Genomic DNA, 27315 nt, shown 5'->3' with positions numbered 1-27315 from the left:
CCTCAATGCACCACCTCCTGCCTCTTGCTCTTACGACCAACTCTATCCACTCTTTCCATTAGATTTTATTGAGATATATAAAGTAACATGCAGGCACACATGTCAGCATGCTCTCACACTTGCACGAACACATAACCACAGGCAAAGGCTCAGAACACACTGAAACCTTTGCACACACCAAGGATATGGCTCATTACTCACAGCTGGCTGCAGCCTCTTGGTTATACAAAAGATGTAGGAGGGGGGTAATGCAGTATATTCATGTGTTTGGCTGTCACCCAAATGTTAATTTGCTTTTAGCTGGCCAAGATTAGAGCTAATTCCTTTCGGTGCACGCTATAAGCAAGTGTAAGTGAGTGCATTTGAAGATCAAGTTTACATTTGAAGTGAACAGCACTGAAAAGACTGACCATTTTTGCCATTTTCCAGCTGTTCATACTTCTACTCTGTTTCAGGATTTCTGCCTTTGTTTTTTTTTTTTGTCTTTTGAAGCCTTCATCCCTTTCTGTGGTCTTCTGTGGCTAAATGGATTTCAGTCTGAAAACTCACCTGACTCTGCAGAACTGTCAACTTTTTCTCCTTTCTTTCTTTCCTGTCTCTAAGAGATGGCCTTATGGGTGAGGCAGCCTTGGCATGCCAGTTGAGGCTACTGACCTCTGACCCAGGATGCAGTCCCAAGCTGCTGCTGCGAATGCTGCTTCATGAAGATTGTCACCTGCCCAGAATACTCCTGGAAAATTCCTGTGAGTCTTTTATTTCTGTTTGCACTTACTTTAAAGGCGACTTGAGTGGGGTGTTGTTTTCTCCGTCGTTCATGCCTAGCATCCATCTTTTTGGAAAAAATGAAAATCATTTTATTCTTTAATATTTGCTGTGTTTATATCTGTGTGATCATAAAGGATACCACAGGGGACATCTATGGGAAGTGTTTATTGAAATTCTAATTATGGTACTCTAATATCTTAAGCTAGTTATATAGACTGTAGATGAACCTCATTCATTTTATGAAGTTATCATCAGCATCTTTGCTATCATCATCATTTTCACCTTGGTCATCATCATTACTAAATCAATAGAGCACAGTAATAAACACTCAGCTGGCCCAGGCAGAGCACATACTCTGACCTTTAAAGATTTTTTTCCCTTCCCTCTTTTCTCCTCCACATGGCAACAGTCTAACCTTTAAAGACTGTTGTGCACTCGCACATTAATTCACATTATAGCGACCTCATTAATAACAACTCTCGCTGTCTTGTTCTTTCGCTTGGTCTGGGCCTGACTCAGAGGCTCCGAGACACGTCTCCTCACACGCCGCCGTAAATCAACACTAGAAGCGCTGACTCTCACCTGTTATCTGGGGTGACGGGATAATTAACCAGGACACAGACAGACACAGCTTGACTGGAATGTCTTCGTGGCAAGAAGGCACTGCGCTTCTCCATATGTTTGGGGCATTTCTCTGATGATTAAAAAATCTACGTTAAAAATTAATTCAGATCTACCTTTGGGTTAATCCTTACATAAAACTGTCTGTTTCTGGTCAGCTTCATGATACTGACCAGAAAGGAGCCTGAGCTTGTGTTGAGAGATTTTGGCTAAAAAATAGTCGGGGTCACCTCCATGCACAGTGTGGGCTCTGGAACCCACCTCCTTGAGAGAGGTTGAACTCTCTTCTACTCTGGAGTGGCCCGTGGAAAGAGGTGGTGGGCTGGTGTGGTTTGCTTGTCTCCCCCCAGCTCAGCCGTCTTGTGTTGGGTTTTACCCCGGTGGATGACAGGGTTGCATCTCTGTGTCTTCGGGTCAGGGACAGGTCTCTGTCCCTGTCGTTTTGGTCTACGGGTTTAGCGGACTTCGTCGTTCTGCTGGGGGATTTCAGCGCCCACGTGGGAAACAACATTGGCACCAGGGGGCGGGGTGTGGGGTGGGGTGGTGGGGTTGATTGGGAGGAATGGCTTCCCCGATTTGAACCTGAGTGGTCTTTCATTATTGGGCTTCTGTGCCAGTCACGCATTGTCCATAATGACCTTTTTTTCTTTTTGTAAGGAATGTAGAATACTTAGATGGATCGAACATACCTTGCTAGTACCAGGTTGGACCCCTTTTGCCTTCAGAACTGCCTTAATCCTTTGTGGCATAGATTCAACAAGATACTGGAAACATTCCTCAGACAGTTTGGTCCATATTGACATGATAGCATCACACAGATGCTGCAGATTTGTCGTCTTCACATTCAAGATGCGAATCTCCCTTCCACAACATCCCAAAGGTGCTCTATTGGATTGAGATCTGGTGACTGTGGAGGCCATTTGAGTCCAGTGAACTCATTGTCATGGTCAAGAAAGCAGTCTGAGATGATGACATGGCGCGTTATCCTGCTGGAAGTAACCATCAGAAGATGGGTACACTGTGGTCATAAAGGGATGGACATGGTCAGCAACAATACTCAGGTAGGCTGTGGTGTTGACACGATGCTCAATTGGTACTAAGTGGCCCAAAGTGTGCCAAGAAAATATGCCCCATACCATTACACCACCACCACCAGCCTGAACCGTTGATACAAGGCAGGATGGACCCATGCTTTCATGTTGACGCCAAATTCTGACCCTACCATCCGAATGTTGGAGCAGAAATCGAGACTCATCAGACCAGGCAACGTTTTTCCAATCTTCTATTGTCCAATTTTGGTGAGCCTGTGCGAATTGTAGCCTCAGTTTCCTGTTCTTAGCTGACAGGAGTGGCACCCGGTGTGGTCTTCTGCTGCTGTAGCCCATCCACCTCAAGGTACGACATGTTGTGCGTTCAGAGATGCTCTTCTGCGTGCCTTGGTTGCAATGAGTGGTTATTTGAGTTACTGTTACCTTTCTATCAGCTCAAACCAGTCTGGCCATTCTCCTCTGACCTCTGGCATCATCAATGCATTTGGGCCCACAGAACTGCCACTCACTGGATATTTTCTCTTTTTCGGACCATTCTCTGTAAACCCTAGAGATGGTAGTGCGTGAAAATCCCAGTAGATCAGCAGTTTCTGAAATACTCAGACCAGCCTGTCTGGCACCAACAACCATGCCACGTTCAAAGTCACTTAAATCACCTTTCTTCCCCATTCTGATGCTCGGTTTGAACTACAGCAGATTGTCTTGACCAGGTCTACATGCCTAAATGCATTGAGTTGCTGCCATGTGATTGGCTGATTAGAAATTTGCCTTAATAAGCAGTTGGACAGGTGTACCTTATAAAGTGGCCGGTGAGTGTAAATTGGATTCCACAACACAGTTTGAGATCTCAGTCAGTCATTTTCTACCGCTTATTCCATAGTGGGTCGCAGGGGAGCTGGTGCCTATCTCCAGCAGTCTATGGGCGAGAGGCGGGGTACACCCTGGACAGGTCGCCAGTCCATCGCAGGGCAACACACAAACAACCATGCACACACTCAAGGGCAATTTAGATTGACCAATTAACCTAACAGGCATGTCTTTGGACTGTGGGAGGAAGCCGGAGTACCCGGTGAGAACCCACGCATGCACGGGGAGAACATGCAAACTCCATGCAGAAAGACCCCTGGCCGGGAATTGAACCCAGGACTTTCTTGCTGCAAGGCAACAGTACTACCAACTGTGCCACCGTTCAGCCCAGTTTAAGATCTGTAAAAACGAATTATTTATGGCAAAGCCGATTTTGGCAAATTTTGTTTACAACACTGGGGAGGTAACTCTGATGCTAAGAGGAGTCACAGTAGATCAGTGCATGGTTAGTGGCTTTAGTGTGTCCCATGATAGATTGGGTTTAGACTGACATAGTAATGCAGATGCAGGTGTCCTTAACCACCTCTGAAAATGGTTTGGTGAAAACCGTCGACAAATTTTCTTAAGGGATTTCACACCTGCATGTGGAGTTATCTGGACACAATTAGATTAGTGAGGGCAGTTATTAGCGCCAGATGGGAAGGGGATCTCTCATTTTGTTCGTAGTTCAACAGCTTACTCAAAACTGAAAGTCACACTAAGTCAAGTAAATACAAGCTTTTTTATTACACACTCTTTTGTTGTGTGCCTGTTTCCAGTTACAGCAGTTTGTGGAAAGGACTCTGTTGACTGCTTGACTGGTTGTCCAGAAAATAAACAGGTGTCTTTGTTGGCTTTGTGTCAAGGTTGAATAAACACAGAGAAAGAGAAAAGAGAAGGGAGGTAAAGTCGGGAAAAGAGAAATCAGCTTAAAAACAAAAAAACACACTGTAGTTGTTGTCTGCTGCAGGACTTCTGGAAACTCCACTGAGATGTGCCAGCACACTGACATCTGTTTTTCTGAAGTCATCTGCTGCTTCATAATGGGATCATTATTAAAAGGCACCTAGTTAACCTGCCATGCTCTTCAGCACTCAGAGTGGAAATTAATGTTATCCAACCCTGTTTCTTTGGCGGATTGCAGTCGCAGCAGTGATATCCATAACACACTCCCCTTAAGAACCAATTACCAGAGGGGCATTGAACAAGATGCCTGCCTGATCCACATAATACTGCATAATGTGCAGAGTTTAGGTCAGTTTGGTTTATAGCATCTTAGGGTACATGTTAGTTGAATGATTGCGAAGGAGCAGGAGCATGAGTGTGCAATCAGTCTTCATATAGACCTCGAGTGATATCAGCACTTCATACCTGCATCTTATGCCGGTGGCTGATCTGTCACTGCAGCAGCTAATTCTGCCTTGTCATTTTAAAATAGTCCAGCATTAGTCAGTAGGAAGTCATGCTGCCCTCCATTATAGCTCAGTGGGCCGTCATTTACTGCTGCCTTGCATATACTCTCCTATACAAATAGTTGTCATCTCCCACACTGAAGACTGACAGACCGCTAGATGTCTGCCACCTCTGAAGCAGCGGGCCTTTCCTCAGCAATTCCTGTCAACTTAACACACACACACACACACACACTCTTGTTTTGCTATATGTATTGAGGACCATGTGTTGACTCCCATTGACTTCCATTGATTTTCAGTCATTTTCAACCCTTTCTATGCCCTAACCCTGACAGTAACCCTAAACCTAACCATTACCAGTGCCTAACCCTAACCTTAACCTAAAGTCAATGCACACCTTAGTCCTAAACCTAACCGTTAGCAAAATAGGTCGTGAGGACCTTCAAAATGTCCTCACTTTGGTACAAACGGTCCTCAATTTGATGGTGAAATCGGGAAAATGGTTCTCACTGTGATGCCAAGACAGGAACACACACACACAGAAGCACACAAATCACATGTATAGACATCCATATGGGTTTTACAGTCACACACACCTCCATCTTCAGCCAGCTCAGACAGTAACCCCCACTAGGACACCCTGTCAAAACTTCTTCCTTTTCACTTCCCGTCTCCATGCTCTATGGATCCCATAGCCAGGGGCTTTGAAATCAGTTTCTTTTTCAAATTTTTTTTCTATCTAACACAGATGTTTATTTTTCCTTCTACTCCACACTGTCTTTTGTTCACCCTTTCTGTTAACATGTCAAGCTAGGCAGCCTTGACATTTTCCAACATATGTGTGTGTGTGTTTTGTTCAAAGAAATCAAAATGTTTCATAGTTATCTATCTGTCTATCTATACATACCTGCATAGAATTGATACTTTCTGAATGATACTTCAACCAACTCCCTTTAGCATTTGGGTAAGCTTTTCCATCTTTTAATAGATTCTGATTGTTTGCGTGTGTAAAGTTCCCTAGAATATCAGGATTTCATCATTTCAACTTTGTTTTGAATGTCCACAAATGTATTTGTTGTGTTGCAGAAGTGTCTAACCAGGTTAATTTTGGTTGTTTGTTTCCAGATTTTTGCCAGGAGACTGACTCAGAAATGTCCGTGGAAGATTGCAAGGCAGGAGATGACTTCATAGTTGCTTTGTTCAACTTGTTCTCCTGCCTGAATTGTGTTCCCAAGGCTTTGACTCAGGCCCTTCAGCCATACCTGGAGAGAATACACATTTGGAAATATCTCTACACACTGGCAGGTAATATCTTGGCTAAAAATATATAATGTCATATAATATAATGTAATATATCAAACCTTCACACTTTAGGATACTCGAGTACTGCATTGGGTTAAATGTTGCATATAGTCAGTCATTTTCTACCGTTTATTCCATAGTGGGTCGCAGGGGAGCTGGTGCCTATCTCCAGCAGTCTATGGGCAAGAGGCAGGGTACACCCTGAACAGGCTGCCAGTCCATCGCAGGGCAACACACAAACAACCATCACACTCATTCATACACCTAAGGGAAATTTAGAGTGACCAATTAACCTAACAGGCATGTCTTTGGACTGTGGGAGGAAGCCGGAGTACCCGGTGAGAACCCACGCATGCACGGGGAGAACCTGCAAACTCCATGCAGAAAGACCCCCGGTCAGGAATTGAACCCAGGACCTTCTTGCTGCAAGGCAACAGTGCTACCAACTGCACCACCCATGTTGCATATATATATATATATATATATTTTTTAAGACTTTTTTCAGCACTAGAGGCCTTTATTTATGATAGTAGGCGGACAGGAAGGAGGGGCAAAGAGAGGGGGAGACATTCGGCAAAGGTTGCCGGGTACGGGACTCGAACCCGGGACGGCCGCTTCAAGGACTATAGCCTATATGGTCGCACACTAACCCCTACACCACCAGCGCTGTGCCCAAATGTTGCATATTTGAAGGCAAAGTTCATAGTAAAGGTCTACAATAATCAACAAAACTGATACCAATATATTCATATATCTTTATGTTTATTGTTGCAACTGAAAATCAGTCATGCACAAGTGTCCTAGCATCAATAAGGACTTACTAAAGCAGTCACATAGTACATTAAAGTAACCTTTAAAATCAAAAGAAAATGCTCTTAGAAATTGTTCTGTCAGCTCTTGGCTACCAGCAACATGCAATTATGGTATAACGTTATAGTATATGGTGCATAGTTTTTAAATACACTCAGTTTTGGTAAAACAAATCGCCTGTTTCAGTTTCTATAATATAGTTATCAACATTATAAAGAAAAGGTCCTTACAAGGTCCTAAATTTTGTGAAATAATTAGTTTCCTTATCGGTATTCTAGCAGCAGCACTATTCAGAGTGGATGATGTGCAGTTTCATTTTCTCCCAACATGCCAGTGGGTATTATGTTCAAACATCTCAACTTTATGTCCTCTGTCCAAGTACTTCCAAATAAGCCATTTTTTCCCCCTAATATTACTGAATCTACCCTTTAATCATACCAGGAAATGGCCTGATTAAATGAAAAAAACTGCCATAGAGTTAGGGCAGGTTCCTCTTTTGGTTTACTCTGTATAGTTGTAGATCTACAGTGATATTAAAACTCTTAAAGTTGTCCATATTGATTATCTTTCGTTAACCATAAATAACTTGAAATGTTCTAATGCTAAGCTCTTGAGTGTTTTTTTAAGGTTCAACATTTCAACATTTGTTGAGAAGTCCATCCAATAACTCGTGGTATGCGTTCGTAAAGGGTGTGTTAAGCGTTTTTAGACTTTTTAAGGGTCCCTGCTGTGGAATTTTTTAGGTAAAATATAAACTTTCCTTTTAAGACGTTTCCCTTTTGTGCTTCCTGCACTGACACAAAATTAGCGAAGTCCTTTTCACAACTTCCACACAGAAGAGTGTTGTTGATAATGCAGTCTGGTTGTGGTTGTGTGGTGCACTCATTTATTTGAGAAACATCAGATTTTTTGTTATCAACCGGCCAATCAGCAGTCAGGGCTGGTCAAGCAAAAAATCTTCCGATTCTGATCTCTAGATGATATCTTGGTGGATCTCTAATAAATCAGTCTCAAGGAAAGGTTGCTTTTACATAGATACCAATGATTGTCTATGAACAACTGAGAGACACTTTTTCACACATCTACTAAATTTCAAGAAAAACAATGATAATTATTCTAAAGTAAACCTGTCAACAGTATATTAGTTTTTATTCTTCAGAGAAAAGTGTTGGCATTGAGTGTAAATGATCAAATGAATGACAATGATATGATTTTTAACTGAGTTAATTTTTCTTGTCTCAGATGCAAGCTTTATGGCAGAAATGAATCAGAACTCCTGTTGTGAAGAGAGTTTTATTTTAGGAGTGATTCTTACATCCTGGCTGAGTGGTAATTATTTCAGCATAAATTAGGGTGACTGGAGAAGAGTATTTGGATAGAGACAAAGTATGGGAGGGGTCAAAAAAGCAAATGAGCGAAAGCGAGATAGAGTGTGCCAGAAAGAGGTTCTCAATGTCATCCAATCATCACTTATCCTCAAAGGGTAATTAGTTTAATTATTGTACTGTTCCAAATCTTTATATTATAATTTTGGTTACAGGATACCCCCAGTGCCCCAAATTATATTTGAACTGTTTGCTGAATTAACATTTATAGATCATGTTGAGAGTTTTGACAGTTTCACCACTTATTCTGATGTTTTACCACACGGGAGTTAGAAAGTTGTTTTAAATCAATACAGACTGACTTGCCATATACTTCTGTTCTTTTAAGCAGTCATATCAATTCCTTTTTCCACTCCTCTCTGTTGTTTTTCTTTTTTTCTTTTGTCTGGGGCCCTGAGTTCACCCAACTTCTAGATGTTCCTGAAGATTTGTGTGCTACCACTGTAATTTGTAGCTTGTAGTGTTACGGCCAAAGCTGTAGGAAGTGTATAGGTGCCATGCAACCTCATTCTTTAGAAGCTCTGTTATCATTAATAACAGGATATGAAAGTTGAGAGCGATGAAAGCCACACTGCACCTGGTGAAGATAGTAAAAATGCTGTCATCTGGGTTTAATACAGAACATGATCTTACTGTTTAGTAATCCTATTTTTTTATTTCAAGAAAATAGGAAATATATTTCAATTTACAAAGTTACAGGTGCCTCTATATTTTCATTTTGTCTGAGAAGACCAGTGATATTTCACAGTTTAACTTGCTGTATTGTGTTCACTTGATTGAAATTCTACCAGCCTCGTAATAAAATAGAAACATGAGGTTTTATTTATATAAAGCTAATGTAAGTATGTTAATACAGTGGCCATAGGAAGTTTACAAACAATGACCAGTGGCTAGATTTATCTATTTATTTTGGGCTTTGATTAATTAACAGTTTTTTTTTTCATGATATCTGTCTACTACAGCATACAATTTCAATGGTTTTAAAAACAAGAATATGTTGCACAAAAATAAATATATTGCACATTTTCTCTAATCCACATAGGGTCTTAATTTTAAGTATTCATTTATGCCTAAAATACTTCATACATATATAGGTTTATAGTAATTATTTAGTATTACTAACATGTTTCTTCTGACTAAAGTGATATTTATGTTTTGGAGTGGCCCAGTATCTGTCCTGACTTGAATCTGCCAGAGACTCGGTGGAGTGAGTTGAAGATTAGGGTGATGGGAAAGTGGCCCTCCAACCCCAAAGACTCATCACCAAAGATAAATCGTTAAAATACCAGTGGAGACAAAGAACTGGTCAGCAATTACAAGGAGTTCGATCGCCGTAATACCAATAAAGGCTTTCCCATCAATTATAGAGAAGGATATACATTTTCAACAAGCCAGTTGAAAGAAAACAAAAAGAAGAGTTTTTCTTTTTCAAAATAATATCCCTTGTACATTGTCTTGTTTTTGGAGATGTTTCCGTCATTTCAGAAACAATTAGAATTTTTTTTTTTATGATCGAATGAAAATAACGGGTATGAATAATGTGGGGCTTAACTTTACACATACATTCCCACTACTATGTGGATAACAGTCCCTTGTGCTTTCTGGAGCCATCCCTCAGCATGATGTTACCATCACCATTCTTTACAGTTGGTGCAATGTTATTAGGTTCGAAAGTCTCACATTTACTCCTCCTAAAGTTTTCTTTGTGGGCAAACAGCTCAGTCTTTGTCTCTTCTGAACAAACGGCTTTTTTCCAGAAAGTATTGGTTGACCATGTGGGCAACTGATATGAAGGTCATCAGTTTGGTTTCTCTGAATTAGTGAATTAGTAAACCTGTGTCTGTTCTTTTTTAATGCTTTTATTTTTTTACCTGCTTTCAAAGGAGAATTATACATCTAATAATGTCTTAAGTATTTTATTTTGTATTATTTCTGTCACTTTTTTACTTGATGCTTTTGTTTGGGATTTTTAATAGACACTACACAGACGCCACCAGTGATTATTGACTGTGTCCGGGCATTGGTGACAAAGTCAACCAACAGCATACTGGTACACTTGGTCTCCATGGTGCTGGCTTGGCAGGGACCAGAGGAGTGTAAAGAAGCCCTATTTAAACGAAAAGTGCCAGAGAGTGTCCTGGCTAAGATACCTAAGGACTGGAACTATGGAACACCTGATGGAAGAGGAAAGGATACTGCCTCTAAAAGTAAGCACAATCCTAGGGTCACATTCAAAAATAATCAAAAAAGAATTTAAAAAAAATGTTTTTTCTTTTCAGCTGTCATATCCTTAGCAGTTCAAGCATTATCCTTCATTTTTACCAACCTGCCGATGGCCATATCGTCGTTGCCTCTTTCTATCCGCTTCCTCTTTCAAATGGCAGAAAAGTACCTGTCCCAGCATGCCCGGCAGTTGCGCTCAATGGGCCTGTTGCTATGGGCGCTGCTAGGGTGTTTGATCCAGGGTCTGGAAGACCCTGATACACTTGAACAGATCAGTGGTCTAGCTCTGGACTGCGGGGCAAAAGACTGTCTGTCTCTGTTCAGAGAGTGTCTGCAGGCTGCAATGAGCATCCAACAAAAGGTAAATGATTTCTTCACTGCCAATAAGTAAGTAAAGTTTGATTGTGACTAGAGATGCTCCAATCATATAGACAGAGATCGGAATCAAACAATTTTCCTTGGACTGATTCTGCTGGTCAGAACTAAAACAATGGAAATCAGCATCTGTTAATTGCTGCTTGATTAGTGCATCACAAATTATACGTTACTGCAGTTTGATGCAGAGCATGAATGCAGCCTTGTTTATATTTTGCTGTTGTGTTTTTTATGTGTATGTTATTGGATTGCACTGCACATCCAGCTGATTTGATTTCACTTATCCTACAATTTATGTTAATGATCTATGACAGGGTGTTCCCAAACCTACAGTGCACAAAGTACTGCAGACTCTGGAGGAAAAGAGACCCAAATGGATAAACACGCAGCTACAGAAAGCTCGCAAACTCTGTGCAGAAAGGTGAGAGGTCATCTGAAAGAATTTCTGAAGAGGCTGTGGTCAGAGTGGTTCTGATTGTAGTTTAATGAATATGTCTGTACTAATGATTATTTCAATAACAGAATGAGTTATGAATTTATTTACTTTTTTTATTTTGAAAAAATGCCACTTTATACATTAAGTTGCCAGTCTAAGAGTTTTGATTGATCATTGGTGGGATGGAGGTTGAGGGCTGACAGAAGGAGGGTCAAACTGATCCATCTGACTGATGGTGTTTTTAGGGACTTGACATTAAAGAAGAAAAAAATGTATACTCTTTTTCTTTTAATTGGGCATTCGAAGTTTGATGAATAGCATTATCAACCTAATTTTTCACTTAAAAGCTTTGAGTAAAATCAATGATTCTCAGATGTGTTTGCTGTGGTGAATGATGTGGTGGATGTACCATTTGGCCCATGAGAACTCCAGTATAGGATGATGGGAATCCAGCTTTTGTTTTGGGTCAATTTGTGACCTTTGGCTTTCCGTTTTGTAGCTTGTTCCCAGAAACATCATCTCTGGCTGGTCACTTCATCATAACAAGCTCTTGATGCATCTATCCTCATGAAAAGACGATTTAGTGGCGTAACAACTTTAAGTAAATTAACAGATGAAAACATTTAGTATGGCTGCAACCGGTCCTAGTAAAAGACTTGCGTGTTACAGTAAGATAAAGAGGGGGCGAGGAGGTGCCGGAAAAAAAGAGAGAGAACAGATGGGGCAGCACAGAGTGTCAGGGCGCGGGGGGATAAGTGGAAAAGTGAAAGAAGAGTGATTATGTATCACCTGTCGGAGGCATTCAGTAGGATCATTACTATTCATTAAACTAACCTTCACAGAGAAGTGACGCCTGACTTGTAAACAATCAGAGAACACTGTCAGACAGAAAGAGAGCAGCGGTATTTAATAACTCAAAAACACACAGCAAATTTTCTGTTTGTGTCATATTTGGAGTAAAACCCTTATAAAAGGACATTTGCCCCCTGTGCAAGCCCCTTTGTCTTTTTTCACCTCACTTTCCTCCTTCCCTTTCCCAACTGTAACCCCCCCCTTCCCACTTACTGCGCCATCCACCTTGTCTTTGCAAAGTAATTTGTAGAGGAGAAGATTATTGTTCTCCATCATGGTGACCCTGGCTGGGCTGACGGGATGCATACACAGATGAAGATGAATGCAGTTATTCCTTGGCGGAGGTCTGCCTCTTTCAGGGCACATTGGCCCTAATGACATGATTGATAGGCTGTCCCAAATCCGGAGGGGCCCTCATTAATCACCCCGCTGACTGAATCCAATCATCTGCTTCACCTGCACAGTGATGGACAGGAAAGGATACAGCGCAGGTGCTGACACGGATGCACAGGCGCCACCGCCGACAACACCACCAGCCGGGCCGCCAGGCGGAAGAATGAGGCGATGTATACGGACAAGACGGGACTCCTCTTCTTTTTGCCACCCTCAATGTCAAACATCCAATGGCTGGCTGACAGGCGACACAGCTTCTGCCATATTATAATTACAAAGAGGAAGAGGAGAAAGGGGACGAGAGAGGAAACAATGACAGGAAGTGTGTGTGAAGGAGAAGGGTTGATGGTCGGTGATGTGATAGCCATCCATATAGAAAGGGCAAGAAATGATGTGGGCGTATGCCAGGGTTGGGAAGTGTACATGCTTGAGGACCTTGACATACAATTACACATACACATCCTAAAAACACACACACACACCAATCATTTTAGTGTAGTGGGATCCTCTGGTCAGAGTTCTTTGGTTATCTTACGAAAATATTTTTCATTAAAAGCTTTATAATTTGGTTATATTTTTCACTTGTGTACAGGGGCGTTGCTAGAAATAAAGCTGCACTGAGGCCCAAGATCTAAATATAGTCAACCGCTTTTAGACTTTGGTGAAAGTTTTCACCTAATGTGGCACGTAATACTCAACGCACATAAATGATGACAGATGGTTTTCAAAATATTTTATAGTATTTTAAGTGTGGAGTGCAGTTCTATGTATTTAACACCCTGGTTTAAAGAACTACGTTTTTCACAACAGTTACAGCCACAAGTCTTTGGGGGGTTTGTTCGGTTTTGCAACATCTAGAGACTGAAATTTTAAGCTTCTCATTTTTTTCAAAATAGCTCAATCCCAGTTAGATTGAATGGAGAGCTTTTGAAGTTTTGCATAAAAGACTCCTTATTTGATTTTGATTTAGACCATTCTAAGCCATCAATATGCTTTGATCTAAACTAAACCACTGTAGCTCTGGCTGTATGTTCGCATTATTGTCTTGCTGGAAGGTGAACGTCCGTCCCAGTCACACGTTCTTTGCAACTGCCAATGGGTTTTCTTCAGGAATTGCCCTTTATTTAACTCAGTCCATCTTCAAATCATCTCTAACCAGCTTCCATGTCCCGGCTGAAGAATGGATCCCCACAGAATGATGCTGCCACCAAAATATTTCACTGAAGGCATGGTGTGTAAAATTTTCCCTACAACGTCTGTTGGTGAAAAAGTTAAGTTTTTGTCTAACTTAAAGAGCTCCTACTTCCTCATGTCTACTGTGTCCCGATGTGGCAAACTACAAAGTTTTTTGACTTTCTATCAACAATTAAACAATTTTCTTAAATGACAGATTTTTGCAGCGCACGATTAGTAGTTGTTTTATCAACAGATTTGTCTGCAGCTCCTCCAGTGTTACAAGTCTTAGCCGCTTCTCTTTAATGTTATGAACACACCTCTGATGACTTTTTTATGCTGAGATTACATTATACACAGGTGAACTACATTTACTAATTAGGTTACTTTGAAAGGCAATTGGTTGCAATGGAGTTTATTTAGGGGTAAAAAAAAAAAAAGGGGCTTGAATACATGCACATCATCCTTTTGCAAATTTTTTAAAACTATGCATCATTATTTTGCCATGTCATGATTACTACCTTATATTGCTCCATCATAAAAAATACCAGGTTTATGGCTGTAGCATGAAAAAATGGGGAAATATTCAAGAGTATAGTGAATGCATGGGGAGTGTGAGTGGTGTACGACGTCCATTGTTGTGTGTATATACGTTGGGTGGGTGTGTGTGAGTGTTTTTATGAGTACGCATGAGGGTGGGAATGTGTGAATGTGATTCTGTGTGCCTATTTTTGTGTCAGGTTGGGTCTTGGCCTGCTCCCTCTCCTGGATCAGTTTAGTCCCAGTATTATAGTGTTGGCCATAATGCTCCACTTGTGAAAGCAAATCTATTGGGCTTCTTCTTGGCACTCAGACAACCATTCTGAGTGGTACTCTGCCAGACAGGACGGTGGAGAAAAAAAAAAAAAAAAAAAAAAAATATATATATATATATATATATATAAATAAGAATAAATATACCGGACTTCACAATGCATTCACCACCACATATAGAATTGTATATATCCTTTAGTGTATCTTTATTCCTTTATATTGTCCCTCCATTCTGTCAGACCGATAATGTTTTGATGTTTAACAGTTGCAACATTTTCTTAATTTGATTGGGAAATTTGCTAGGGCACAGAAGATATATTACGGGCCATGTGCTCCGGGTCTGGCAATGCCTGTGCTTAAATTAGTCTTCTTGTTTCAGATATTTGAGATTAATTTATTTGCCTTCTTTGGTAAAAATTGTATTTAAGTTACTGACCCTCTGGTGTGCATGGAATTTCTTGTCAGTGCTAAAAAAAAATCTCTAAAATCAGTAGTCAGAACTTTGTTAATTTTCTGGTCTATGACAAATTCCAATTTTGATACACATTCTTCACTTTACTAGAAAATACTTAAATTTAAGCTAGAAGTGTGAAATTACATATTGTGAAGTGCTCCCTTTTCTTGTGTCACCTCTCTGTTGTCTTTCAATGCTTCTTCCCGTCTCCTGTCTCTCTCTTAGCATCTTTGAGCAGGGAGTAGAGAGAGATGCTGCGGCTGAACTGACTGAGCAGAAAATATGCCTGATGCTACTGGAGGTCTGCCACAGAGCAGGTGGCTGCGTCTACCTGAGGCATATCTATCACATCATCCAAGGCAATGAGGTAGGGAAGCGCCCGTGCTCCCCAGCAATTAGGTTGCTGCTGGCCTGAGGCCGTAGGCTATTCGGGAGGGGAAGAAATAAAGAGGGCTACCGCTTGTGTGCAGTCTGCTTGCTTTGATCTCATCATGTGCAGGTGACCTCCAGAGTGCAAACCTTCTGTGAGTTCTCTGTGGAAACTGTCAAGAGTGAGTTGCAAGATTAAGGATTATGCTGTTTATGGGCGGAAAAAACACATTTTTTCTTAAAAGAAATAAAAATTATACTAACAAAAGTCTAACCAAATAAATGTTGCTGGATGGAATGTTACAAAGTAAAATAGAATATTTGAAATAAAGTGAAATAAAATAGACATTTAAGCCATTCAGTCGTCTAAAGGTTGCATCTGTCCGTCCATTCATTCATCCATCCATCCATTAGAGCTTTATTACAATAATTACACAGTTTTGAAAAGCCTGGAGAACTATGAAATCTAGTTTCATTATTTTCTAGGTCAGGATAAGTATGGAGGATGAACAAATCCAGACTTTTCCATTTTAATAAAAGGTTTAAATTTCACAAACCAAACATTTTTACACTGCCTCACCTTGTCCCATCTATCACATCTAGTCTTGAACTAATCATTTTGGGCCTGATCCTCAAAAGGTTTGCGTGTACAAAACCACACGCAAACTACAAAGCTCAAGGAGGTTCTAATCGGATTGCGTGTGCAAAATCAGCTCAATAGCGGGGGCAAAATTAAAAGGTCAAGGGAGGCAAACCTCCAATTAATAATTTACAGATGTTTGTCTTTTATATTGTTAATACTGATTGACAAATGTTTTGCGAGTTACGTCGAGCAACACAGTTAACAAGCTGTGCACGCTCCTGTGGTGTTGTCAGCCTAAACCAGGGCGTGCGTTACTTTGGACACAGCTCTGCCCTCTTGCGCCAACGCCTGTAATCTAATATTTTTATTAAAGGCGAAGCAGAATGTAGTCTTTGCCTCACTGGGTCTGTCCGGACCACAAACATAAAGCATCTGCTCACAGAACAACTTCAATCTCAGCCTTCTGCATGCGCAATTACGCAAGCAACCAGTGCAAATGAACAGGTAGGAGCAATAATCTTGTCAGGGCAGAGGCTGTGATGGCAAACCTGCTGCTGTGAATAGTGACGACAAAAGTTAATAAACTGTTACAGTACAGAAAAGCAGGAGCAGACTAAACCAGAAGGACAAAATTAGCAACTGGATCATTTCTAGTGATGCAAGCCAGCAACCCCTGCATGTTTCAAGCAACACAGTAGAGATAATGTGTTTGCTTTTCCTCTAGTTCCACTGGAGACGGTAGCATCCAGCCAGTAGCACAACTTCCTCATTTAAATGGGGCGGTCTGCACCTATTTTGCCCCTGTTGTCCATTGCATGTGCAATCTTAGAAAATTGCACACAACACGGCCACTTTTTGCATGTACAAATATTTTTTTTGTACAAGCAACTTAGCGACCCCAATTTGAGATCTTTGAAGATCAGGCCCTTTGAGTATAGATAATTTGGAATCTTGCAAGGGCACGCACCTGTGAATGTTTTATGGATTGGTTCCATCATTTGGTCACCAACAAGTAATGACAAGGTTGTACTCTGGGAGTTTTATACAATAAATTATTAGAAAAACAGCTGAGAAGTGTTGTTCCCTGCTGTCTTGTATATTTACTTAGTCAGTTTTTTTATGAATTCACACAACTTACACATTTAAAGCCCATTCACAAAAGCATTACCTGTTGTAAATTTCTGTTTAATGTGTATGGCTTACAAATAGGCAAAACATTTAAGTCTGTAAATGTATGAAATTTTGAAATGAAAAATATGTAGGAAATATTTTTTTCATGATCTGTACAGAATGACCTTCAGTATGTTTGGTTATTCTGTTAGTTTGATAAAAGGGTAGTTGACTCATATCATAACTTTTTGTTTTTAGAGATTTTAGTCTTTTGATAATCTTATGTTCCTCTTCTCTGTTCCTGTTTTGACTCATGACCTGGATGCAGGAGCTCCTGATGTCTAAACTCAGTGGAAATACAGACTGTCCATTTTTCTCAGTGAATTTTGATGTCAGCCAAGAGAGTGCTGATCGCACTATCTGCTTCAACCCCCTCGTGCAGTTTGACCACATTGGCAAAAAGAAGCTGGATCAGGTTTGTTCAGCATCTTAAGCTTTTCAACATAGGTTGTTTTAGTAGTACAATACTTGTTAATGGATTCTTCTCTCCAAATCCTATTCAACTAATTTAAATTTTCAAGTCAACTTTAAATTTTCAGACTTTGTATAATCGCCTGGGTATAGCTGCTGCTGTATGTCATTTAACTTTAACTAAGGACAAATACTTAATGTTGAAGGTGAGGATCTGTTGAGTGCTTAGTGAACTATAGCGGTCTCTGAACTCTTCCGCTCTTTCATGTTTCCCAACGGTTGCTGCCTTTTTCAAGCTTTGGTGCTTTGGCTGACAGAAAGAGAAGAAAGCTGAAAAAGTAGGAAAATGAAAAATGTTTTTTCTCATAAAAATGAGTATGCTTAAGGTGAATTACTGTCTTAAAGTGCAGTTTGTTGGAGCTTTGAAATACATGCTCTTACGGGAAACCCATCTTCAGGAGTGCCGCCATGATATTCATACCCCTTAAACTTTTTTCTGCATTTTCTCACGTTACCACCACCAACTTTATTGTAATTTATTGCCATTTTATGATGATGGAAAAATAAAAATGTTTTACTTGTAAAAATCTGAAGAAAATACATATTTTAACATTTGCTATCATTTTTATGATAACTGTGCTCGTTGCATTTGTTTTTTAAGATCGAACTATTTAATATGAAGACTCGGCACATTTTTGGCTTATTGCATGAGGCTGCATAGCTTTCTATAGAAATGCCCTATTAAGGGAATGATTAAAATTACCTTGCTGCTTCAATTGTGTGTGCTGTTAGTGAAGTAAAATGGAATGAGAGTAAAACAAGTTACACACATCAATTAACCATTAAGGGAAAAATAGAACTGGCGGGATGGATGGATGGATGGATGGATGGATGGATGGATGGATGTGGAGTTCTTCTTTTCTTAATAAAACTTAAACCTGGAGGGCGCAGCACTGGTGGTGCAGGGGTTATGCGTGCGACCCATATATATAAAGTTTTGAATCGGCCGAAGAGACCTTTGCTGAATGTCTTTGCCCTCTCTCTGCCCCTCTTTCCTGTCCACCTACTGTTGAAAAATGGAAAAAAAAGGCCTCTATTACCAAAAATAATATAAAAAAAACCAAAACGAACCTGGAGCTAATAGTGCTAATTCAGGAATTAAAGCTGTCTGAGTTGTATTTTCTTACATCTTATGATGAAAGTGTGGTTGTTGATATGTTTGCTTGTTTTGTGTCCATGTCCAAGAGAAAGATAGAAAGAAGAGGGGGGGGGGGGGGGGTTTGGCAGGGTGCCACTAAAGATGGAAAGAAAAAGAATGCAGCAAGAAGAGTAACGACTCACTCCAAAAATTGATTTATCTTTCAATAAATGATGGCTACATCCCCCCAAATGGCTTTATAAATTAATTGCTGTCTTATTGGAATAAAAACCTTCTTGTGCGGACATGATTGATCGTCCAATGTCATGGCCTGCACTGGAGTACCCCCCTCCTCCTTTGTTAGTGGGGTCCCAGCTGGAGCGGTAATGCACTGATGGTATTAACCCTGATTAATAACTAACAATACGTTTTCCTCATACATCAACAGAGCAAAGTGGTTGACTGGACGTGGGACTGGCCGAGGCTGCTGCCAGTCTATGAGGGCATAAGTCAGGTCACCTTCAGAAGCCTGATTGCCAACAGGTAAGATATTTTACTTGATATGTTCTTGCGTGTCTTTTGTCTTTGCAGTGGGCTCTGGAAACAGACACCTCCAAACTAAAGACACTTAAATGTCATAAATATTAGTTCTTCAGATGTCTATTTTATTTTTTTGGTTTTCAAAGTAAAAATTGAATTGTGGAAACGACTGATTAGTAGAGTGATGTTGGAGTTATAAGATCTTGCTTCTTTCTGTGAAGATGCAAAAGGGATTCTGATTTATTGTCGATGGTAAGACCATGCCTTGTTCATCACTGATGCAGGAAGTTTAAAAGGCAATTCTGAGCTCCAAATAGGTGATTTTATATTTTAAAATTCAAACACTGTGCATCTACCCACAACCAGTGGCTGAATCTGATGCTGCACGCTGATAGACATCATAGTTGCAAAGGCAGAAATTTTGCATAATAAAGCTGAAAATTGGTGAGTGAGCTTCAGTACTTTCTGCCTTTGCTTGCAAGCTGATGTTGAATTATTTGTTTTGTTCATATTAATACCTATTCTTTTGCGTTGTTTCATGTTGAAACAACGCTCACTGAGCAGAGAAGCTGTTTTTAGCTCATTTTCTTTTTCCCTCATTAGTAAAAGCCAGAGCATTTCCCTTCTATCACAATGGAAGTGGTGTCTTCTTTCGAACAAAAACAACAACCTTCTTTTGTCAAACACGTACCCCCTCTCCTCCCGCCTTTCAGGGTTTCTTCACATCAAAAGTGTGGATGTTCGGCAAAAAATCTCTGTTTAGTTTCTTAATTATTTATTGTTTCATTAGGATGATACCATGCAATGCAATTTTATCATATAGGATGTTGAGTTTAATTGTGGAAACAACTGTTTAGTAGATGGATGTTGGAGGCATGTAAGATCTTGCTTCTTCTTGCTACTTTATTACAGCGATTTTGAGTGTTGCTCATTTTTTCGCAGGAGTATTGGTCATGAGGTGAAACATAGTTTTTTAATTTATTTTACTTTCAATAGGGGGACATGTCTCCATACACATTTTAAAATATGTAGAGGTTCCACTGTACTTTGTAAAGCCCCTTTTGCTAATAAGGCAGAACTTAATTGATTCCTTTAAAATCTTACAAGTTTGAACCATAAACATAGCTTTATGACCATTCCTCTTTGCACAGTCTCTCTTTGTCATCCAGAGTGCTGTGTCTTTATTTATGCTGTCTTCGCTTTAGCTCACCTCGGGGGTTTTCTGTAGAATTTATATATCTTCACTGAGATGGGTATGGAAGAAGTTGAATTAATCCCTGGTGAACCATTTTTTATGTAGCCTTCTATTTTGGATCCTTCTTCTGATAAAAGACCCAATGATGACGTATTTTTAGTTTACTGGTAGAGCTCTTCCAAGGTATTTGGAAGAAGAAGCCCACGGCCTCCAGATCCCCCACTATGCTTGCTATGAACGTGTTTTCCTACATATTCTTCCATTGATTTTTGTAAAACTCGCCTGTGGTATTTGTTGCTTAAAAACATCTATTTAAAAAGTCCTGTGTTTATAAGGGATAGGCTGTCCAAAGTGTTTTTGCAGAGTAGAAGGAGGGCTAAGGGAGAACAGAAACTTAAATAATTGAGTAAAACTAAATGTATTTGTAAGAAAACATACGGCATTTCATTTTTGTAACATTTTGTGTGCTTCAGAATCAGTATCCTCTCACAAATCACATATAGCCATACTAAGCTGCATCTGTTTATCTAAAAGAAATCAGTAACAACGGACCTTACTTCTTGAAGAAGTGTCCTATTTCTCAGTGGAATGTTTTAATCCCCTCCTAAATTAGGTGCCATGGGGCAGGGGGAAAAGAAAATGCTGGTGGTAGACCCTAAGAAATTCAGCTTTATTCTTATCTGACCAAACCACACATTTCCAGTTAATGTCCCAGGAGAGTTTACCAAGCTCAACATGTTTACCTTTGCGATGGTATGGCAGAGAGGGCTATTTCCTGACATCACTCCCAAACAACCATTTGGTATGTATATAGCATCTAATGGTTGCAGTGGAGCCTTAGCGATTCCAGAGATACCAGTCTTTGCTACAGTTATTAAACAGTGAACTTTGAGGATTTTTTAAAAATCCCTTATCCTGCTCACTGTGAGTGAAGGCAAGATAAATTTGGGCCCTTGTCCAGCTCGGTGGCCAGTGGATAAAATAAATGGGCCTCTGTTTTATGTCATGTCTATAACCCAAGGAAACAAAAAAAGTCATGGATTATTAGTTAACAGTTCCTAGAATCTCTAACCAACTTCAAAAAAGTGAAGCATGTGTTGCTGCGTGGCTCAGTGGTAAAGGAGCCGCGAGCTACAAAGAGGCCGTAGTCCTTAATGCAGCAGTCTGGGTTCAATTCCTGACCCAAGTTCCTTTTACTGCATGTTTTCTCCCTCTCTCTCTGTCCTTCTTCCCAAAAAAATCTTTAAAAGTAAAGCATAAAGTTTAAAAAGGACTTCATAAACCTTTATTTTAAAGGGAGTAGAAGGGGTCCCACCGATGGATTTTTTAAAAATCCCTCCACGGAATAAATTTACAGAAGAAAGGTTGTATTTTTTAAAATATTTTACTGAGAGATTGTGTAACTGCAAGGTTTTTTTTTTTTTAGCTTTGTACACATCTGATCTAGCGGTGCCAATAAAGTCTCCAACACTGTATATGTTTAGTAAAGTGCATTAAGTGCATGTCTTATACCTGATCCTAGTATACTTGGAGACCTCAGGATTGAACCAAAAATAGATGATGATGGATAAAGAGTTGCTGGCTCAGATCTATGTGTCACCTGACTGAAGTTTTTCACCTAGGACCACCTCTCCTGTCCCATCCTCCCGTTCCTCTCTTCCCCTTCTGCTCTGCAACAGGCATAAATATTTATGCAGGTTTGTGACACATATTAGATTGCAGTACTTCAGGCTGTTCCCTGTTCTCCATTCACAGCTGTCATGCTGCCAGCTATCAGGGAGCTATGAGGCTACTGCACCTTGTCTCCACGCCTACGCCCAATCCATTCTAAATCACTGCCATTGTAACACACACACCTTTCTAACAAAGGGCAAGCTCTGCATCTGCCAAGGACACAGGCCTAATAAGGGTGAAGTACGCAGCACTGTGCTGTGCTGTGACGAGCATTGTCGCCTTCATGCCTCTACCTCATCTTCCCACATACACAAAACCCATTCTTCCCCTCCCTCATTGCTGTTTTGTTGCATGGTAAAACAGGGGACTGTCATAGCTTGATTGAGCCAAATTAGGGTTAGAGCATTCATAGAAACTGGATAAGGTGGATATTAAGTCAGATAGCAAGAGGCTGAGAAATAGAAAGATTGGACTTGCAATTTGAGATTGTGAGTGACATGTCAAGAGATGACAGTCAATTTTGATAAGCAACTATAAGAAAATACGAAGAATAATAGGAATGGGAGGGGTGAATGTTATGTAATTCATCCTAATCTCCTAGTATCAAAGTGTCTTGTATGCTGTCATTTGCCTCATTAGCCCCTCTTTGTTAGGCGAGAGGAGTGGATTTTACGGAGAATTTGGAGAATGGCTTTGGTTCTGCCTCAGTCACTCACAGAAAGCAGGAAGCTGGTTCCATGATTGCTGGCATGAGAGCTGTCACACTTTTTCTCAGATCCATAAGTGGCTCAAAAATATCTTTTGAGCTATAAAGGTTCATTCACTGATAGTCTCATGGATGTTCGATCCACTGATCTATTTTGTTTTCAGAGTAGATAAGGGTAAGGTTCCTATGGGATATTTTCAAAAAGACAACAATTAGACTTTGACCACTTTAGTTGCTGGACAACAATCCCAGAATACAGGATGTCTTATACATCTGCATCTCAATAAACCAGAACAACATCAAAGAGTTCATTTATTTCATTGAGTTTAAAAAGTGAAGATAAATACGTTACAGAATCATATATTTCAAGTGTTTATTTCTGATCATTTTGATGGTTACAGGTTACAGCTAAAAATGTATTTTATCAGACTATTATATTACATAAAACAATAAAAACTACTTCTAATACAGAAATGTCAGCCTACTGAAAAGTATGTCCATTTAATGTACAGTATATGGGTGCAATGCTCTCCATGAGGCTCTGTTCCAGTATTAAAAAGGCTCAGATTGCTTTAATAGCAGCCTTCAGCTTTTCTGCATTGTTGAGTTTGGTGTCTCCCATCTTCCTCTTGACAATACTCTATAGGTTCTCTATGGGGTGATACTGGTTTAACCATGCACTGTAAATTACAAATACACTGATCTTACATGGTGGTTTTCTAGTCATTGTGACCACTCAAAGCATTGTTACACTAAAGCCCCATTCACCCAGCCTTACTCACAAACACATATACCGATGTGCAAATTAGTAGGCAACTTGGGGTGAAGTGTCTTATCCAGGGTTACATCAATATGTGGCGAGAGGAAGCTTTAATTGAACCCTCAACTCTCTAATTGCAAGACAACTACTCTTTCTATTAATCTGCCTCAGCTTTTGGCGATGTAGGCAGGTGCCACGTCTTGCTGGAAACAGAAATCTACAACTCCACAAGTTTCTCCACCAAGCTGTGCAACTTTGATTTCCAAATGAAATGCAATATAAACTTTCATCTGAAAAGAGGACTTTGAACTCCTGAGTGACAGCCCTGTCCTTTTCCTTCCTAGCCCCGATATAATGTATCTTACATTGTCCCTCGTTCAGGGGTGGCTGAACACAAGGGTTGCGGCTATTGTAGCTTATGTCCTGGATATATCTGTTTGTGGTTGCTCTTGAAGCATTGGATCCACCTGAAGTCCACACTTTTCAAATCTCCACTAAACCTCCAAATGGGGTTTGCTTCTCAATCCTCTCAGGGCGATGGTTTTTCCTGTTGCTTGTGCACACTTTTTCCTCCCACTTAACTTTTCATCAATTTGCCTGCCAAAAGCACTCTGAACAGCTAACTTATTTAACAATAAACTTTTACATTTACTGTCAACTAGACAGTTAAGAATGTTGTCTTCCTCATGACTGATGGCATTCTGTCATGAACATCGTCTTTTAATTGGTATTATTGTAATTCTTTGAAAAATATAATGTAATTTTCATTAACTGTAAACCATAATCATTCAAATTAACAGAAGAAATGATCTATCTATGCTGAATGAATCTGTATTATAAATAAGTGTCACTGTTTGAACTTACTTAAGTAAACCAAAAAATTGAATGATAAACCAGTATTTTGAGATTCCCCTGTATGTATGACAGTTTTAATTGTAGTAGTGAATCCATCCATCATATTGAATATTTGAGTTGCATAATAAATCATTCTGACCTTCCAGGATCTACATTCTTTTTTTCATCTTAAAAGTTTTAGTCTCCTTGAATGACTTCTGTTTTCTGTACGCAGATGATGTTATTTTTTTCCTCACAACACTTTGTGAGTTAGCAGAGTGGCCCATTGGCCTCCAATATATTGTTATAGTGGCATGGCAGTTATTGTGCCCAGGTTTTATGTCACATTCTAATGGAGCAAGGCTATGAGTTAAGGGCGCCGGGCTTTTAAACCAGGGCTGTTAAATCACAGTTCAGATGACTTCATTAGCTGAGCCGGACCCACACTGAGACATTCAAGCCTATACGCACACACACACGCCCATATATATACATTCACTTACACGCTGCTACCTTGACGATGTAACATCAGGGCCAGACAGGAGGCATAGTCAATTTATACAGGTGTGTGTGTCCTTCTTTGTCACCTGTCACTTCCGTTCCCTCAGCATGATAGCTCATCCATCATCTGCAGATTGAGCTTTTCAGCAGAAACTAGACTGATTAATACCTCAGGACCCCCAGGGTTGACTAGCTGACTGGCTGATCTGACTTCCATTCTTCACAGGCTTTTGATGTGTAGGTTTACAGATAGATCAGGTAACGTTTTAGATCATCTATTTAGTAACTACTAGGTGGTCTAGCTTGGGTGGGAACTTTATGATAGGTGAAAAAGCAGTTTTTGAAGAGGTTTTCTGGAATTAAGATAAGCTAAATCGTGTTGATTGAAAAACAGAAAAACTGACTATCATTAATTTTGCACCGACTTTGTTGTCAAGTCTTTAAACAAATCTACGAAAGTATATTTCTGGAAGGAATCCCCTTAGTATGGCTCAGTCTCATCATAGCCAGAAGGCATCCTGATTAAATGCCTGAACCATCTCACCTAACTTCTTTTGATGCTGCAACTCTCCTCCTGTCTTCGGAATCTGATTTTTTCAGACATGCTCCATATCTTACCATAGGTGAGGATCAAAATGTATATGGACTACTAAATTGAGTGCATTCCTTTTTTTTTTTAGCTCAGCTGTTTCTTCTACTACTCCTGTAAATCAGTGACACTCAAGTTTTTTTTCCAATTTTTTTATTTTATTTTAAACACTTTTGAGAGGAGGGCCAAATGACGTTGTGAACAGCTGCCCTTTAATGACAACTCAAGCTAATCATTACAAGATGCCTCCCTTTTCCACAGATGACTGCAACAAAGTACTTCAGAAAATACCATGAAAATTCATTGACTTGAAGTGAATGTAGAGTTAAATGCTGCATATAGAAATAAAACAACCTTGCTGATGATTGAAAACATTGAGAAGACAGGTAACTGGCACCACCAAGAAAGAAAATGCCGACAGTTCTCCATGGAAGTCACCCTGCGCAAACCACAGGATACCTCTCTTCATTCAGATATGGAAGGATGGCTAACAGAAAGAACCCTGCACCTACTGTAGCTGAAACAGCTTTGGCGGCACTGCGGAGAAACATCTCTGCAACCCCAGCACCAAGGAGAAGACAGGAGAGGACTGTGATTACGACAAACCATTAGGAGCAAACTTACTGAAAACAGGAATTCCACTAGAAAACAGGTTTGTGCCACTTTCACAAGAAGCTGCCATAAATGAGATGAAACGCTTTTGCAGCAAGAAAGACACTAAAGTACTTAGTTTTTCAATAAAATGGTGCCTAATATTTCAGAGAAAATATTGATGATCACGGATGAGCATTCAACAGAGAAAAACCTTATCATACACACAGGAGCCTTTGATCTTGTGAGGCAACAATCGAAAAAAGGATTTTATTCATTTGCTGAACAAAGTGTATATATATATACACTGTTGTATTACTCTTGCATCTTATACTGCTCTATATTTACTCTCACTCACTTAAAACTGTGCACATATATTTATATTATATTGTAGATATGTTTATACTGTTTAATTTGCACTGTATTGCACCGACTACGCCAAAACAAATTCCTTGTATGTCCAAAAACGTACTTGGCAATAAAGCTTTTCTGATTCTGATTCTGATTCTGATTCTATACATGTTACCAGAACTACACAGATGACACACAGCTCTACATTACAATGTCACTAGGTGACAGTAAACAGATTCAAGCCTTGAGTAGATGCAAAAGAGAAATCAATGTGTGAATGTGCCAAAAATGTTTTCAGTTAAATTAAAACATGAATGAAATAATTATTTTTGGACCAAAGGAGGAGCGGCCAAGAATCACCACAAAACTTCAGTTATTACAGCTAGAAACCACTGATAATGCCTGAAACCTGAACCTTAAGAAGTACACAAAGACAATTAGTAAGTTGACATTCTACCACCTGAAGAACATTTCCAGAATTAAAGAACTGATATCCAGACAGGATCTTCCATGCATTTACCTTTAGTTGAATTGATTACAGTAACAATGTCTTCACAGGTCTGCCTAAAAAGTCAATCAGACAGCTGCAGCTGATCTAGAACGCTGCTGCCCATGTCCTCACTAAAGCTAAGAATGTAGAGCACATCACGCCAGTTTTGAAGTTCTTACACAGACTTCCTGAATCTCAGAGAATAGACTTTAAAATGCTTCTGTTTATAGATCACTGAATAGCTTATCACCAAAATACATTGAAGATTTATTGCTGTTGTATCAACCTTCCAGACCACTCAGGTCTTCTAGTTCAAGTCTACTCTGCATCTCCAGAATCAGAACCAAACATGGAAAAGCAAAATTCTATTTTTATGCTCCACCAATCTGGAACAAACCTTGAATTATTTTAAATCAAGGTTAAAGTTCATTTGTTTAGAGCTGCCTTTGACCGTCCTATTTAAACTACTAACTGAAACATCATTAGTTTCAGTCTGTAGTCCAA

At 39.8% G+C, this 27315-nt stretch overlaps 1 protein-coding gene across 2 annotated transcripts in view; it reads left to right on the top strand.

The window, feature by feature from the left end:
- Positions 1–27315, top strand: part of kiaa0825 (KIAA0825 ortholog) — a 194210-nt gene that overhangs the window by 63909 nt on the left and 102986 nt on the right. For both annotated transcript variants that reach the window (XM_047382487.1, XM_047382488.1), the window contains 8 exons: positions 604–743; positions 5819–5998; positions 10167–10397; positions 10470–10774; positions 11103–11209; positions 15135–15276; positions 17300–17446; positions 19029–19123. In XM_047382487.1, coding sequence (XP_047238443.1) covers positions 604–743; positions 5819–5998; positions 10167–10397; positions 10470–10774; positions 11103–11209; positions 15135–15276; positions 17300–17446; positions 19029–19123 — 1347 coding nt within the window. The remainder of the gene's footprint in view (positions 1–603; positions 744–5818; positions 5999–10166; positions 10398–10469; positions 10775–11102; positions 11210–15134; positions 15277–17299; positions 17447–19028; positions 19124–27315) is intronic.

This window comes from Girardinichthys multiradiatus, chromosome 12 (assembly GCF_021462225.1).
Source record: "Girardinichthys multiradiatus isolate DD_20200921_A chromosome 12, DD_fGirMul_XY1, whole genome shotgun sequence".
NCBI lineage: Eukaryota > Metazoa > Chordata > Actinopteri > Cyprinodontiformes > Goodeidae > Girardinichthys > Girardinichthys multiradiatus.
Note: the sequence above shows the minus strand (reverse complement) of the source record. Positions and strands in the feature narration are given on the sequence as shown.